The sequence below is a fragment of the Peromyscus californicus genome, unplaced genomic scaffold (genome assembly GCF_007827085.1).
Source record: "Peromyscus californicus insignis strain IS unplaced genomic scaffold, ASM782708v3 Scaffold_23__1_contigs__length_62951481, whole genome shotgun sequence".
Classification (NCBI taxonomy): domain Eukaryota; kingdom Metazoa; phylum Chordata; class Mammalia; order Rodentia; family Cricetidae; genus Peromyscus; species Peromyscus californicus.
In genome coordinates, this window is record NW_026294534.1 from 56,157,418 (window position 1) to 56,173,931 (window position 16,514).

Genomic DNA, 16,514 nt, shown 5'->3' on the forward strand with positions numbered 1-16,514 from the left:
AATGAGGTGAACAGTACCTGAGGAACAGCATGTAAGTTAGTCTTATGGCCTAAATATACACATGCCACACACAAAAACATGCAATCATGTGAATGTGTACACATGTATATGTACACACACACACACACACACACACACACACACACACACAAGTTCTATTTCATAGTCTAAAGTTCTCTCAAGAAATATTAGTTGAAAATATAAAATTTAAAACCAGTAGATGTAAAGGGCTCAAAATCTTGGAAATGGACAAGGTCACAGAGAGAATGAATAGTGGGGAAGAGCCTATAGGCAATCCTGAGCATTCAAATACTTGGGAATAATGAGGGAAGAAGTCTATACTGAAGGGGGACAAAAGCTTCAGGAAGTGAGGCTCTGTGTGTGGGAAGGACACATGTGACGTGTTGGCAGGCAAGACTAGGAGCATCTCAGCAAGGAGACAGTAGCTGACTGTGCCCAAGGTTGTGAAGAGGTAGAAGACAAGAAAATAAAAATAGCCACTAGGAATAGTAACATGAAGGTCATTTTTGATTCTGAATTAGGAAAGGACATGACCAAAACTATATAGTGATGGAAATGAGGTTGAGGTGGTGTGGATAGCCTGCCTGATTTGGAGAAAGAAGAAATGTAGATAGAGCCAAAGAGAGATTTCTCATTGCATTTACTTGAGCTTCTGGGAATAGTCAGTTATGAAGAAGGATGGTTATGAGGATGAGGGAGGAAGCCAAATGAAGGGTTAGCAGATAGGAGAGAATGGATATAGAACTACAAAGTGATGCCTTCTCCTTTGAGATACAAAGAAGCAGCACAGTGTTAATCCGTACCTGACTGCTTTGCTTCTGGAAAAAGATGTTTATAAAATGCTCTATGATGCTGTGTTTTATCAGGCAGCTTACTGTAGAAACAAACTTTCCTCATGTGACTTAGACAACATGTAAGATTCTCCATTGTTTACTTATCATAGGATTAAAGACCCTCCAAATTCCCATTCTCTGTCTTACAAAAAAGTTGCTGAACTGTTATACCCATAACTTAATTAGAATATTTGCTAATTGGTTTGGTCAAATTTGCTTTTATTTTCAACTTGCTTTTCTCCTCTGGGCACCTTATTTTGGGCCCATCCTAACCCTGAACTAGCATGCATCTGCTGCTTCCTTACCTCTCTTAAGACTCAGCTGAGCAAAATGATCCCTTGGAGACATACCACCATCACTCCACCCCGATTTTTTCACAGTCTTACTTCTAGCTGTTCACTCTTTTCTCGTTTTGAGAGAATATTGCCTCCTTTTGCTCACGGCAAATGCCTCTTTTGACACAGCCGAGCTTTTTCTAGCTTTTATGAAGGAAAATTCCACTCAGTCTAGGTCTTCAGATGCCTGCAGGTTCAATGGTCTGAGCCTTCTCCCTGCTGTGATAATCTCCACTCCATTTATCACAAAATCCACTTGAATAAAGTTTTCTGTTACCTAAGTCATATTTGGTTTTTATTCAACAACACAAACAATGGATAAATATGCATGTGGATGAAATAATTGGTACCTAGAGATAATAGAGCTTCTGTTTCATGATTTTCTTTAGTTTTTGAAAAAAAATCAAATGACTTTGAAAATGCATGAGTGATGCTGATAGTTGGTGAAAGTGAGGATCACAGATGGAATAGACACTTTCTGAGAATGAAAGATTAATCTCACTAAAGTACGTTAGCTGTCATGAGTCAGTATGAGTATCTATTTGTTATTTATGGTCATGAGTATAAACTCAATCAGACTATAGGCATGATGTTCTCTGTTAATGTTAAGTTTCTTGGATGCCAATAGGAACACAGATAATTTATTGCAATCAGATATGGTTTATTTTCTAGAGAGATGGAACACTAGAAAAAAGGGAGTAAGGAAGAAGATGGAATTCTCAAGGATTTTCATCAATAATGTTGACCAAATTTTTTCTAAGAAGTAAGGTCAAGAAGATTTTAAAGGATTGTAATTGATTCCCATTATTTTTATTTGTATTTATTTACTTTTGTTTTTGAGATAGGGTTTCCCTGTGTAGCCTTGGCTGTCCCAGAATTTTCTCTGTAGACCAGGTTGGCCTCAAATTCAAAGAGATCTGTCGGAGACTATTGGGGTCCAGCCCCTAATAGTCTCCTTTCCAGGGTCCGGGGAAGAATCTATCAACCAGCTGAGAATCTATCCTTTAAAGTCGGCGAATCAATCTACGCACGCAGAGTTCTTTGGTCCATTTGCTTTAATTCCATCCCACGTCCCTTGCTTTACAGTTATATATCCCCCCCAAATCACAATCCTCCCCTCCACCCAGGACACTCAGCCTGAACTTCCTCAGGCAGTGATTGTCCGCTATCAGGATCAAATGGAGGGGTGATAAGAATCACAAAGAGGGGCACTAGTTGTTAATTACCATTTGTGTCCCAAAGGAGAAGTGACTAATGAATTAACTAAAGGCTAAATATGGGTAATATCTAAGAAGAGGAATCTTATGTGCACAGCTATAATCTTAAATGTGTTTTGGTAAAAGATGTTAAAAATCTGTAAGTTGCTAGGTCAATGGGAGAGAATAAAAGTGTCTTCTTTTTTCCTGTGGCTCCTATCTGTCCAGGCTGTCTGCCGTTTTTCTGCAGGGTGGGGGAAAGTGTGCTCATTTTCTAGGCAACCTGCATACAGGTAGATGCCTCTGGTGATAGTTAAAGGGAGATCTGGAACTGGAGGTAAAATTTGGGAAAGGAGGAAGTTAAGCTTAATTGGCACATCTGCCAGGCCTTCTCAAACAGGTAGCCTGGATTAAGTCTGTTCTTAGAGAGTACAGAGGTATCTCTGATAAGGTACTTTCCTCCATCCGGTGATGGACCTGGCCGGATGCTACCAATAAGGATAATTACAGGGAGGCTTGAACTGGGAGTTCTGGCTGAGCATAGGTGTTAGCACAGGAGGTTATCCAAATATTCCTAGAAGTGGTTAGGTAAAGAGTTAGAGGTCTATAAAGTTAGTAAGGCTGTAAGAAAGGAGGGTCTGAGCTGAATTGTGTAAAGCTATTACTTAATGTCTACCTGACCTAGGCGGTGTCTCCTTGTGGAATTTACCTTAAGTCAGGAGACTTGTATGTGGGCTGTTATCACTGTTAGTCCTCGGAAGTTGGGCGACCACCTGGGCGGTGTCTCCTTGTGGAATTTACCTTAAGTCAGGAGACTCGCCTGTGGGTGGTTATCACTGTTAGTCCTCGGAAGTTGGGTGGCCACCTGGGTGGTGTCTCCTTTAGTCCTTGAAAATGGCTAGGGGAGATATCTGATTCCAGAGAAAGCCGTTCCTGAGGCTGTTCTCCAAATGCCTGGAATGTGTATGTCTAGAGAGTGATCAGTCCACACTGTTAGTCCTTCTTAGGGAAAAGTCAATTGGGAAAACTATGAAGGCACACATGATTTTCATAACAGAATACAGCTGATATATAACAAGCCAAGTAACACCAAAAACTCCTTGGGATTTGGCTTCCTCTGGAGGAATTTCCTGACCCCTCCAGGTAGTGACTTTGCCATAACCAGCTGAGTTCTTATGACATATTCCTGCGGCCCGCAGCAGAGATCCGCCTGCCTCTGCCTCTCCAGTGCTGGAATTAAAGACATGCACACCACTGCCCAGCTGGACTATAATTGATTAATGGAATAAATGTACTGGAAGTCAGATGAAGTAAAAAATTTAAATTAGAGAGAGAAACAGGTCGGTCACCCAGAACAATGGGAAAGACAGAGTTTTCAGCAAGGTGTTTAAAAGGCTTCAGAGGTGGAAATGTTTTGAGAACAGTATGATCTACAGTACAGTTGCACTGGAGAAGAAGAAAGGGTTGGGGAGAGAAAAGGGACCAGGAATAAAGAAGGCCAAGTGTGGATGAGCTTCAACACAGGTAGAGTAGTCATCAAGAGTAACGGCTGTTTAAGCAGAAAGGGTCCTACTTTTCTTTATTCCTATTGCAGACTGTAGAGTTAATTTGGCTTTGAAAACGTTAGCTAAAATTGACACTATTTTATTAGTATATTAAAGCTAGGTAAATAATATAATAACTATCTGAATAAATTAAGACTAAACTTTTGAAAATCAGAATGCTCATAAACGGCTGATATAAGAATATAGACAATAAAAAAAAGGATCAACTCTGAATGAAATGGTTAATTATTAAACAAAACATCTATGGGAGAGTATCATTTATTAGTAACTCACTGAGATGGAGAAATAACAAGAAAACTTAATATAGCCAGTGCCCTGAAAATGGGCCAATGTTCTATTTTCGAGTCTTCAATAAATTGAAATAAACAACCCATAAGCAATAGTATAAATGGTATGTTTATTCATGTTACTGTTCAAGATTGTGTAAGTTCCTTTTGATAAATAAAAGAGATTAAATATGTAATTTCTTTGTGATGATCTTCAGATTGTTCACATACATAAATCTATAACCATTCTAAGGTTTTCTTTTTAATGTCTTTAACTCAGACATCAGCTAAACCAGTGAAATATAATGAGATAAACACCTCTTTTAGAAAATGTGTTGGGACTAATTAGATTTCACTTATTCTTATCCTTTTACTTAGAAAATGTAAAGTGTGGTTGTCAACTTCAATGTACAGGCGTAGTGTCTTTCAGTGGTATTAACTATGTGTCTCACATAATGATGTTGAAGTTATATAAAGTCATTAAACACTGTGTATTGGAATTCTGTATGCTGAGGTCAATGAATCATAATTCATGCTTATCTAGCCACCCTCCCAGATTCCAAGACTTATCATTTGTCCCATGTTCTCTGGAATTATCAGATAGCAATTTTTTTTTTATTTTGCTTAGGTTGAGAATTTCATTCATGGATATTCTGTGTTTTGATGAACTCCACCCCCATTCTTTTCCCTCAAGTTCTTATCCCTATCACCATTTTTCTTCCCAACTTCATCTACCCCTCACTGAGCCCACTTGATGTTGGCTGTATGTACACGGGTGTAGGTTCATGGACTGGAATATGGGTAGGCTTTTGGGTCCAAATCCCTGAAGAAAACTGACCCCCCTACACCTGCCTTAGAAGCCGTCAGTTGCCTATAGTCTCTCAGCTAGAGCAGGACCTCCCAAACCTCCTCCCCACTCTTGTCCATGCTGGAATTACAATTGGCTTTGTTTATTTTGCTTCAAACCTTAATTTAATGACATAAGGGAATGCTTTATTTTTATTTCTATTAAATGTTCTTTTACATTCTATCAGTCTTTTATTCATAAATGGAAATAATTGAAAGGGGGAAATTTAAAGAAATCTTTTGGAATCTCTTATGCATCTGAAAGAGGTTAGATGTCTCATTAGCATGTTTCCATCAGGCCTCACATAGTTGACTGTTAGTCTTACTCACTTAAGAGTAATTATATTCCAAGAAAACTATTCTTTACGGTAAGATAAAAACTCAGTTTGAGGGCGAAGTCTACGCAGCTTTCATTATGATTTTAATTAAAGACTATGGGAGTCCAAAGGAATAGACAGTTAACAGTTTAAACAACTAAGAATGTCAGAATGGCATTGAGGTTTCAAAACCCACTCTCAATGATAGAAATGAAAACATGGGCTATGGCTCTCTGCTATTTTAAAGCATGTACAATTTAACAATTATGTCATGCATGAAAACTTGTTCACCAAGAAATAAAACAGAACTTCTATTTGATATTTATAATCAGTCTCATCCAGAACATAATTTACCTATTAATTTTAGAATGATTAAAAATGAGAAATGTAATTGTTTATGACAAATTGTAACTTATTTTTCTAATCGCAACTGAACTGACCTTAGAAAAATTAAAACACTTTAGATGATTTTAGGACATTAAAATTTTTTAATATGCATATTTCTTCAGTAAAGGTATTCAATAGAAAATTAGTATTTTTACCAGATGAAGAGTATTTCCCACAAAGTGAAAAAATGCAGATGAAACCTGCAATGCATTATTCCAACATGAATTAAATATCCTTAAAATTCGAAAGTTCAAGGACAAGAGACAAAGTTAAAGAAATATTAGTTGACACAATTGAAAAAACCATCATTTCCGAAGCGAGTACCACAGTACAAGATGACAGAGGAGCACATTTCCTTGGAGTGTAACAAAAGCTGGTGAAGAGAAGATTAAAATTACCAAGACCCCAAACAAAATGTTTAAAAGGCAGAAATCACTAGCAATAAGGTGCTAAATGCAGAAGATTATCAAAGAAGCAAAACCGTGTCTTCATTCAGAGTTTCTGCAGAAGCAAAGAACGCCACTGTTTAAAGTTATCACCCAATAAGACTCTCCAGAAACACAAGAGACCTAAATCTGTGTTTTCTGAAGGCCTACTGTTGACCCGATGAAATGCCCTGGATGGTCAGTTTTGAGATGTAGAGGAGAGAAGTTCTGGTGCTTTAAGTACAAAGACGATATCCTGGAGGCTCCTAGGGGAAAAGATTCTGTGTGAAGGAACAATTGATTTGACGTACACTTCCCGAAACAAACAAAGCAAGATAACAGTGGAGAAAGCTTTCTGGGTATTTAAAGAAAACGTGAATCAAGGATTTTCAATCTATCCAAATTCTCCTTGTTCTGAAGCTGTACATAAACAATAGTGTGCATGCAAATACACAAACAAAACTTTGAGCTTTTTGTACAGGAAAACTTTTCATGAAGATTCTTTCTGCAGAAGGGAAAATTTCACCAACCTAAGAAATACAGGGAAATGGGCCATGAGGATGTAATGGACTTAGAAAGCAGATCTAAGATCTGACACTGGTAGGAATGTAGGTCACAAAAATAGTATGTAATATTATAGAGGAAGCCCTTCATTGACTGCTGTACACAGGACAGTGGAGGGACCTGTGTAATAGAAACCAGAACCAGAACTAGAAACTGGAACATGACAGAAAGTTATACATCTGAACAAAACTAAACAGAGCCCATTTCAGAAAAAGATATAGGAACCTTCTTAAATAACAAGAGTAAAAAAAGAAAATGAGCAGAGAAAACACAGTAGAAATAAAAGCACATAAATTATAAATAGCTGAAAAAGTAGAAGATAAAAATATAATTTAAGCCGGGCGGTGGTGGCGCACGCCTTTAATCCCAGCACTCGGGAGGCAGAGTCAGGCGGATCTCTGTGAGTTCGAGGCCAGCCTGGACTACCAAGTGAGTTCCAGGAAAGGCGCAAAGCTACACAGAGAAACCCTGTCTCGAAAAACAAAAAAAACAAAAACAAAAAAAAAAAATATAATTTATATCAATTATTATATGTAGGCTTACCTCACATATTAAATAAAAATATTCTAATGTTCATTCACTTTGCAACCCCTACTTTATGTTATATATGAAAGATATGCCTAAGTAAGTTAAAAGAACAAATATAAAAGCTTTCTTAAGCAAGTATAAACAGTAAGAAATCACAGCTATAAATTTGTTATAGATAGAAGCTGTTATCACTTGGATTAGAATGTCACCCAGAGGTCCATGTGTTGAAGGCTTGACTTCTAGTTTGGGGTTATACTTTGGATTTCCAGTTTGGGGGTGATGGAAACTTAAGGATATTAGACCTAATTAGATGAAGTGCGTCAATGGGGACATACCTTAAAAAAATATTTAAGTCTTAAAGCCCCCACCCTTCAGAGTTTTGAAGTTAACACCTCTATGTCTGTCAACTGTTCCCTACAACGTTGTCTCATGATAGTTACAGGAGGTAGAGGAACTTAGAAAGAGCAGTCAAGTGGCTGTGGACCCATGGCTTCGTTCATTAGTGGAGCTTTGAGGAAGTGATTGTATCATGAGAACATGATCCCTCCGGGGACATTTTAGATACAAACCGTAAAACCCGATTCTTTGTCAAAACAAAGGAATGGGTTTGGAGAGGTCGTTCAGTAGTTAAGACCATTTGTTGCTCTTGCAGACGACCCAGGTTTTGTACCCAACACTGATGTGGTAGCTCACAACCATCTGTAACTCCTGTTCCAGGATATCTAATCCCCTGTTCTGACCTCTGAGTGCATCAGGGACACACATGGTACATATACATACATATAGGCAAAACATTCATACACATGAAATAAATTTTTAGAAGAAGAGGACAGCTGAAACATATTTGAATTCAGATTTAGATGAGGTCAAGGAAGGCTCTCTTTGTAATGGTAAAGACACTTCATTAATAACACAGGAAAGGAATGCCCATCCACTGAACAACATGGGGAGATGCCCTCTCAACACAGAGAAGCTAGAGATTTAATAAGTTAATAGAACAAAGAACAAAGATTCTAACACAAGCCGTGACACTTGGCTAAGTAAAATCAATTACATTATAGCTGTAATTATATGACTTTTCAGTAAGCCAAATACTTTAATCACTTAGTTACATCTTATAACTCTAATTATGTATTCTGCTTCAGTAATTAATAACTCAGAAGTGAAAAATAACTTCCACTCAATTACCCATGGGCATTTGTGTAAACTGACCCCATCACAGATCAAAGCCTTACAAGTTCCAAGCTGAAGTAATAGACTGACATTTACTAATTAAAACTTAGTAAAAGTGTAACTTTATTGCAAAATTAGAAGCAAATAATTTGTAAAATGTTATTTCTATCTGGAAAATAAAATAGAATAATTATTATATACCCTTAGGGGAAAAATAGATAAAATTGAAATTAAATAATTTATGTATTAAAAAGCTCAATACAGCTCAAGCAATGAGGAAAATATATAGTCTTAAATACATACCCCATGTTTTATGATTGCAGGAAAGTAATACACTGTTATCTGTTTTTTATTATCTACGGTGACTGCCCCTTTAAGCAATGGGTGTCCCAATTAGAGACTGTAACTCAGCTGCTCCCAGCAGCAGTTCCACTGCAAGGGCCACAGCCTGAGGGGACTCTGTTCCCTCAGGCAAGGACTCTTTCAAAGCCACTAAGGGAAACTTTATCTAAATTTAAAGAACTTGGGATTCTGGGAATTGAACTCAGGACCTCTGGAAGAGCAGTCAGTGTTCTTAACCTCTGAGCCATCTCTCCACCTGAGTTCAATTCCCAGCAACCACATGGTGGCTCACAACCACCTTCAATGAGATCTGGTGCCCTCTTCTGGCCTGCAGTCACATATGCTGTATACATAATAAATAAATGAATTAAAAAAAAAATAAAATAAAAAAACCCAAATCTCTTTAAAAAAAAAAAAAGAACTTGGGATTCTATGGTTAAGGTGGAATTCTGTTCTCTCAGAGAGGGTGAATAGCAAGTAGCTCACCTTCCCCCTTTGCTGGTGTCTTCCAAAAAAACCCAGCGTTCTTCTCTCAGCCTCCACTTAAAAAACCCCTGCTACCTGTGGTTCCTCCTTACCACTTCCTGTCAGCTACCTGCTGACTCAGCCTCCTGCTCGAAGGTTAATGTTATTTAATCAAACAGATCTTGGAATTGTTAGCCGAAGCAGTGGGAAAAAATTCAACACACTTTAAAATAATATTCCCCAATAATATACAACTCTAGAGTTAGAAAAATAGTTTTGGAAGAAGTGAATGATCTTTTAGGAAAACTGAAACTAATGTTAACAGAGACAGAAAGTTTAGCCCGATATAGCGAGGTTCACCTAAAATTCCAACATCCGAGAAACTGAGGCACAATGTGAGGCCACCTTGTGTTATATAGTGAATTCCATGTCAGCCTGGCAACACTGGCCAAATAAACAAAACAATGTTCTGTCACAAACAAAGAATGTTCCCCACACGTTCAAGTCCAAGATAATTCACAGGGGAAATCCACAATAGCTTCAAAGGCTAAATCACCTCTGTTTTACATAGTTTATTAAAAACCTAAAAACACAAAGAGCCTTTTAATTATTTTTAGGCCAAGTGTTACATTAATACATGTTTGTTTTGTGTGTGTGTAGGATTAAGTTAATTATTTCCTTAGAGTTATGAAAATCTATTTTGAAGTTAATATGGAAAATCAAGTATGGATGAAATATGACAGAGGAGCAAAAATCAGTTATTAAAACAAAGATATTAATCTTAGATCACTAAATAGCATAAAGTACATGAAAGGGTGGGTAAATAAATAGAGAGTGTGGAAGGCCATTGCTGGCCTGGATATTCTGTTCATGATGAGGAAGCATTTCAAATCTCTCATGTCAATAGACTTTTATAGAAGTGATGTTAATACAATAGGTAGACATTTAAAGGAAAGATAAGTGAATTAGATCCATAACTCACATCAAAATGAGTTCTCGTTAATCTAGATACATGAAGTGCCTTCCAATCAGAAACTCAAAATGTAGAGGCAACGTAAGACAAGATTGGTAAACCCAACTATAAAATATGGAAACTGCTTGTTAGTCACATCAGTGACCCAAAGGAAGACAACATCACCAGTAAAATAGAACTCACGGACAAATAGGAAAACATCACTGTTAGCAGTTACATCGAGACAGAGGGCTAATCTAAATAATAAATAAATAAATAAATAAATAAATAAATAAATAAATAAAACTTTAGAAATCAAGAAGAAAAAGAACATAAATAACATTAACAGGTAGATGATAGGAAAGAGATAAATGTAAAAAGAATCTTCATTTTCACAAGAAGAAACATACAAACTTAAAGTATGCAGATATCATATTTCATATGCAAGATTGTCAACCAAAATTTCACTAGGCTTAGAATGAGCATCCAGTTGATAAATCTGAGAACTAAAAAATTAATAATAATGGCAGTAATTATTATGTATTGAAAACTACAGAGAAATCCATTTTTCTTCATTTCTAAAATACCTGCCATAAATATTATGATTAATAAATGACCTCATTAAGCCAAAGAGTCCCATGTTTATCAAAACACACCATTATAGGAATGAAATGATGAGCTTCAACTAGAAGACGTTTGCTTTACACACAACTGGCAATGATTTGTGTCCCCAAACCTTCAAACCATATTTGAGAATATGGAGAGACGATTTCATCACTGCTCGTGGGAGTTTAAATTTCTACCCCTCCTTTGGGAAAACCATGACCTTATACACAATATAGTTTTCTTGCCTCTTTCACTCATTGCTACTCATGTAGCTTATGGAATTTAAGCCTGTTGATTTGTATTAGTTACTTTTCTGTTGCTATGCCTGGACCAAAAGCAACTTATGGAAGAGAGAGTTTATTGTGACTTACAGTTCCAGAGGGGGTACAGTTCATCCTGCAGAGGAAGGCATGGCCACAGGAGCGTGTGGGTTGGTCACATTTCATCCACATGCAGGAATCCGAGAGAGAGAGAAAGAGAAAAGGAGAAATGCAGAGAGGTGGGGTTTGAGACATGGGAAAGGGAGAGGAGAGCAAGAGAGAGTAATAAGAACTTGGACATAGCAGTTCTACTATTACTGTATCTAGTTTTCACAACTGGAGAGGTAGATATTGTTTTCCCAGGCCAGGAGCTCTGCTTGTCGGACATTTGCTCACATTAATCTGCCTAGGAATTAGCAGCACTGTTACAGTCGGAAGTCTGGACTCTCTCCTCTCCACCCTGCCATTTTAGGAAGACTGCAAACGGACCATACCATTATCTTGAGGAATTTAGGAAAACAAGAATGTTTTTGTTTTTTCTTTTGCTTCCTGCTCTCTCTTTCTCTCTCTCTCAATCTGTGTGTGTGTGTTACACGAGACTGATTTTCCCAACACAGTTAGAGGCTAGCACTCTAAGGAAAGGTTCCATTGGTCTGCATCAGAAGCCCATGGAAGTTTTCAGGGTGCAGGTCCTACCTATTACTGTTGCAATGTGACTCTTTTGTTGTTCTACTCAGGGATGACTGAAGAATTGTAAAGATTCCGTCGACCAGTGTGCTTGCCTTCATGTCAGCAGGGGCAAGACTGAAGGGTGTTTGGGATAGATAGAGTCTTTTATTAAAGGTAAATTTGCAGAGAAAGGAGAAAAGCAATTTCTCTACCTCAAGGGAAAAGAGTAGGAAAGCACTTGATATGTGACATAAATAAAATAATGGCAAAAGGTTTAGGAGATGTCTGCTTGGCAAATATCCAGCTCTATGTTAATCAGAGGAAAAAAAAAACACCCTACAAAATTTCCTATATTCACTGTTGAATTTTTTTTAAGAGATATTTTTGTACATACTCACTACATGTTCTACTTCTGTTTACCATTGGCTTCTGCCAAGTTGTGTATAAAGTTAAGTCTTTATTAATAAATCATACTTAAACCAGAACCGCAGCTAAGGAACTGCAGTTATGTTTCATGTTAGACTATTATTGCCAGCATCTAGTTGAATTACAGCCAGATGTGAGGTGGGATTTTTCACCTGTCTCAGAATTTTAGTTAAAATGTGCAAGTTGAAAGTGATGACAGTAGTGGAGGCTGTGGGTGTCCGAACTCTGAGGAGGATCCTGGATGAACCTGTTCAGATCTTGCCAAGAGGTAGCTGACGTAGTTCCTACCCTGATAATCCCCGCCTTAAATTTCCAGCTCAAATCAGAAAAGGCTTGAGATTCACTGTGAATCAGCTCACCAGACGTTAGATGCATACTTCAGAACCCGTGCGCTGCTGGGGCTTCATGGTACCCTTTCTCTCTGTCCAGTGCTACTACCTTCGTGTCCAGTATATTTATGGAGGCCCGTATTGCCTCTTTCTCTTCCCCTTTCTCCTCATCCCCCATCCTCCTCCTGCCTGCCCTCATCTTCTCTTTTAAGGTATAATTTTAAAATGTATATATTTGTTCTAGGTAAGGTGGCTTAACCCTATAATCCCAGGACTTAAGAGGATAAGAAAAGAGGATTGCCAGTTGAGGCCAACCTAGAGGACATAAGAAGAACCTGACTCAAAGCATGTATGTGTGTGTGTGTGTGTGTGTGTGTGTGTGTGTGTGTGTGTGTTATAGTAGATATATTTTGTGTATATATAGTATATAAATACATACATATTTAAATATATAATATGATGATTTGATATACACCATGAAATGATTACTACAATCAAAACAGTAAACCTGCCCATCACTGCATTTAACATTTTTCCTTCTTTCTTCCCTTTGTTCCTTCCTTATGTGTTTCCTTCCTTCCTTCTTTTTTATTTTTTGAGTCTTTAAAGGGAATTCATTATGCAGAAACTCTGTGGTGGTGGTTCCTTCCCCCTGTTATAGGGAGGAAGAATGGAATATTTCACTTTCCCTTCTAGTTGGGGGTTATTGCTACATTGTACCAACTTTATATCACTAACTCCTATTATTCAAACCCCTGCTACCTAGTAAGCATTCAGTGCATTTAGTTGAAGGAGAATAAATGAGTTCCCAGTCCACACAAATGCTCATGGAAATTGTAATTAATCTTTCATGATTTGGGGAAGAAGAAAAACAACAAACACGCATAAAGATTCAGCTGCAACCTTTTGAGAAATGCTAACGCTGCTCTAAGGCAGATTGAAAACAAACCAAAGCTGGAGTGGGAATGCACTCACCTTAAATTTTCCTTTCATAAAACCTCTTGAATATTTGTGCCAGGACATGTACTACTGTCTCTCAGACATACGGTGGCTAGATGGTAAGTAACCAGAACTATGATTTCTCAGGACAGCACACACACTTGCTGAACTTTGAATCTTGAACAGCTCCCAACAGCCCATAAGTGGAAGGCTTGCCGCTTCCCTTTGGTGATGTTGGGAGGCGGTGGAACTTTGGGGAGTCCAGGTGTAGTGAAAGCAATTTAGATCTTTGGCACAGTGACCTTGAAGGGGCCATTGGGATTCTCTGGCTATGTCCTTGTTTTCTGTGTGCTGTGAAATGAGGAGCTTCCTCTGCCCAGTGTCCACTGCCATGAAATACCACCTGGTCAAAGACCCAAAAGCAACAGGGACAACTGGCCATGGATAGAAACTTCCGAAATTATGAGCCAAAATAAATCATTCCACTTTTTCTGCACTTTCTAAAACAACAAAAGCTGACCAACACTAGCTCCCTGTGTCTCAAATTAACCACAAGTAAAATGCATTCCTCCAAGGAATCAAAATTCCTGCTTAATGTGTTCTATATTTCTCTTGATATTTTAAAAAAATTGGAAATTGACTTAAAAGGAAAAGTAACTAGATTTTTCTATCAATTTGTGTAATCCAGTGTTTGAAGTAGAAGTGTTCTGGTTAGGTCATGAACACATCATATTAGAAGGCTTAGTTTAAGAAAAAGAAACTCGGGCCGGGAAGCCCCGTTGGCCTGTGCGGCTCTTCCTTTCTGATCCACCATCTGTGAATGCAGGTGGAACCTCGGCCAAGACGCAGATTTTCGTGAAGACCCATACAGGGAAAACCATCACACTTGATATTGAACCCTCAGACACTATAGAAAGTGTAAAGGCCAAGATCCAGGATAAGGAAGGAATTCCTCCTGATCAGCAGAGGCTGATCTTTGCTGGTAAGCAGCTGGAAGATGGCCGTACTTTGTCTGACTACAATATTCAAAAGGAGTCCACCCTCCATCTTGTGTTGAGACTTCGTGGTGGTGCTAAGGAAAGGAAGAAGAAGTCTCACACCACTCCCAAGAAGAAAAAGCATAAGAGGAAGAAGGTTAAGTTGGCTGTACTAAAGTACTATAAGGTGGATGAAAATGGCAAAATTAGCCGTCTTCGTCGAGAGTGTCCTTCTGATGAGTGTGGTGCTGGAGTTTTCATGGCTAGCCACTTGGACACACATTACTGTGGCAAGTGTTGTCTGACTTACTGCTTCAACAAACCAGAAGACAAGTAGTTGTGTATGAATAAATAAAAAGACAGGAACTGAAAAAAAAGAAAAAAAAAAAAAGAAACTCAGGGCTGACCAGATGGCTAAGTGGATAAAGGCACTTGTCACACAGCCTGACATCTGAGCATCTGAGTTTGCTCCCTGGTATTCATGGTGGACAGAGAGAACCAAGTCCTGAACATTATCCTCTGACCGTACATACATGCTATGGTTTTTACATACACACACACACACACACACACACACACACACACACACACACACACACAGAGAGAGAGAGAGAGAGAGAGAGAGAGAGAGAGAGAGAGAGAGAGAGAGAGGGAGACAGAGAGACAGAGAGACAGAGAGACAGAGACAGAGACAGAGAGACAGAGAGACAGAGAGACAGAGACAGAGAATAATAAATAATCTTTTAAAAGTAAGGTGTGGGACTGTGATATGTGGCTTTAGCCAAGTGTCAACCTCAGACTTTTGAATATAAAACAACTATTAATAAAGAGAAGATTATAGGAAGTGATATTAGAAGTGTCAAACAGATGTTGGAAATGAAGACAGTCAATGAGGGCCTCCATAAATATAATGGACATGAAGGTAGTAGCACTGGACAGAGAGAGAAGGTACCATGAAACCTCAGCAACACACAGGTTCTGAAGTATGCATCTAAAGTCTGGTGAGCTGATGTCTGACAATCACAGGAAAACGGCTAGAACTTCATGACAACTTCATGGTAAGCACTGAATGCTCCCCTCTCCAGGACAGCATGCATTTGAATTTGCATGTTATCTGTAGCTGAGGCAGATGCCGAAGGACTAGCTCACCCAGATGATGCGACAAACTCGATTCTTAAGGTGAGATCTGGGTAGTCATCTATCTCTATGTTCACAGCACTCTTTCTCTTGTGATGGTTGTCTCAAGTTTCTCATAGACCTTTGAGCAATAGCTAGTCCAGGATTCCCAAGGGCTTCCCCTTTAAGAGGCTTTAGAGAAGAAGTTTAGTAATGTATTAACAGCACCAACTACTGCGGTTGGCCTTGTTACAATATTGTACTCATACTCTTCTTCTAAGGAAGTTGTTTTTAGATTCTGCTAGTCCTCAGATGGACCACCAATGCTGGTCTTCAAGATTTGTTTGGTAGGGTTATCTGAACCACACATTGAAGACTTTGAATTCTTTTGTCCATAGTTCCTCAGATTTTGATAGCTTGTCTCTTCAATTTAACATCACATTAGATAGAATCAGAGAGTATCATCAGCTACCAGCATGGAGAACGTCAATGTCAAACATATTCCTCCCTGTTAACACAGTTTGATATAAGTCCAGCTATCTTCTGTGATTACCTCCTGTTGTCAGGATGATGAATCCTCTCAGAGCCTGGCTGCACAGATGGGAGCCATAGCATGTGGTTCAGTAGAATTCCATTGCTAAACTTTGGAAGTTTGTGGACTAGATCTATACAGGCAGCTTGGAGTTTCAGTGACAGATGGGACAAAACCCCCAGTTGGTCATGAAGAAAAGTAGGGCATGCATGGTGGTACATGCCAATAATACTTGTGCTTGAGAGGCTGACACAAGGAGCTTACTGGTTCAAGGCCATCCTAGTTATAATGTTAGACCCTGTCACAAAACAAACAAACAAACAAAACCACAATTATGGTAGAGTAGAACCATTTTTTTTCTGTATAATGCTATTGAAAGACTCAATCTACACATATATCCTGAAATTTAAAGTCCTATCTTTATTGAATATTGTTTCTCATCTGT

At 38.4% G+C, this 16,514-nt stretch overlaps 1 protein-coding gene across 1 annotated transcript; it reads left to right on the top strand.

Moving 5' to 3' along the window:
* Positions 1-12,350: 12,350 nt before the first annotated feature.
* Positions 12,351-14,792, top strand: LOC128119332 (ubiquitin-40S ribosomal protein S27a-like). The gene is made up of 2 exons (XM_052752747.1): positions 12,351-12,444; positions 14,271-14,792. Exons 1-2 carry the CDS (start codon positions 12,351-12,353, stop codon positions 14,756-14,758), a joined length of 582 nt encoding a protein of 193 aa, XP_052608707.1. The 3' UTR covers positions 14,759-14,792.
* Positions 14,793-16,514: the final 1,722 nt, after the last annotated feature.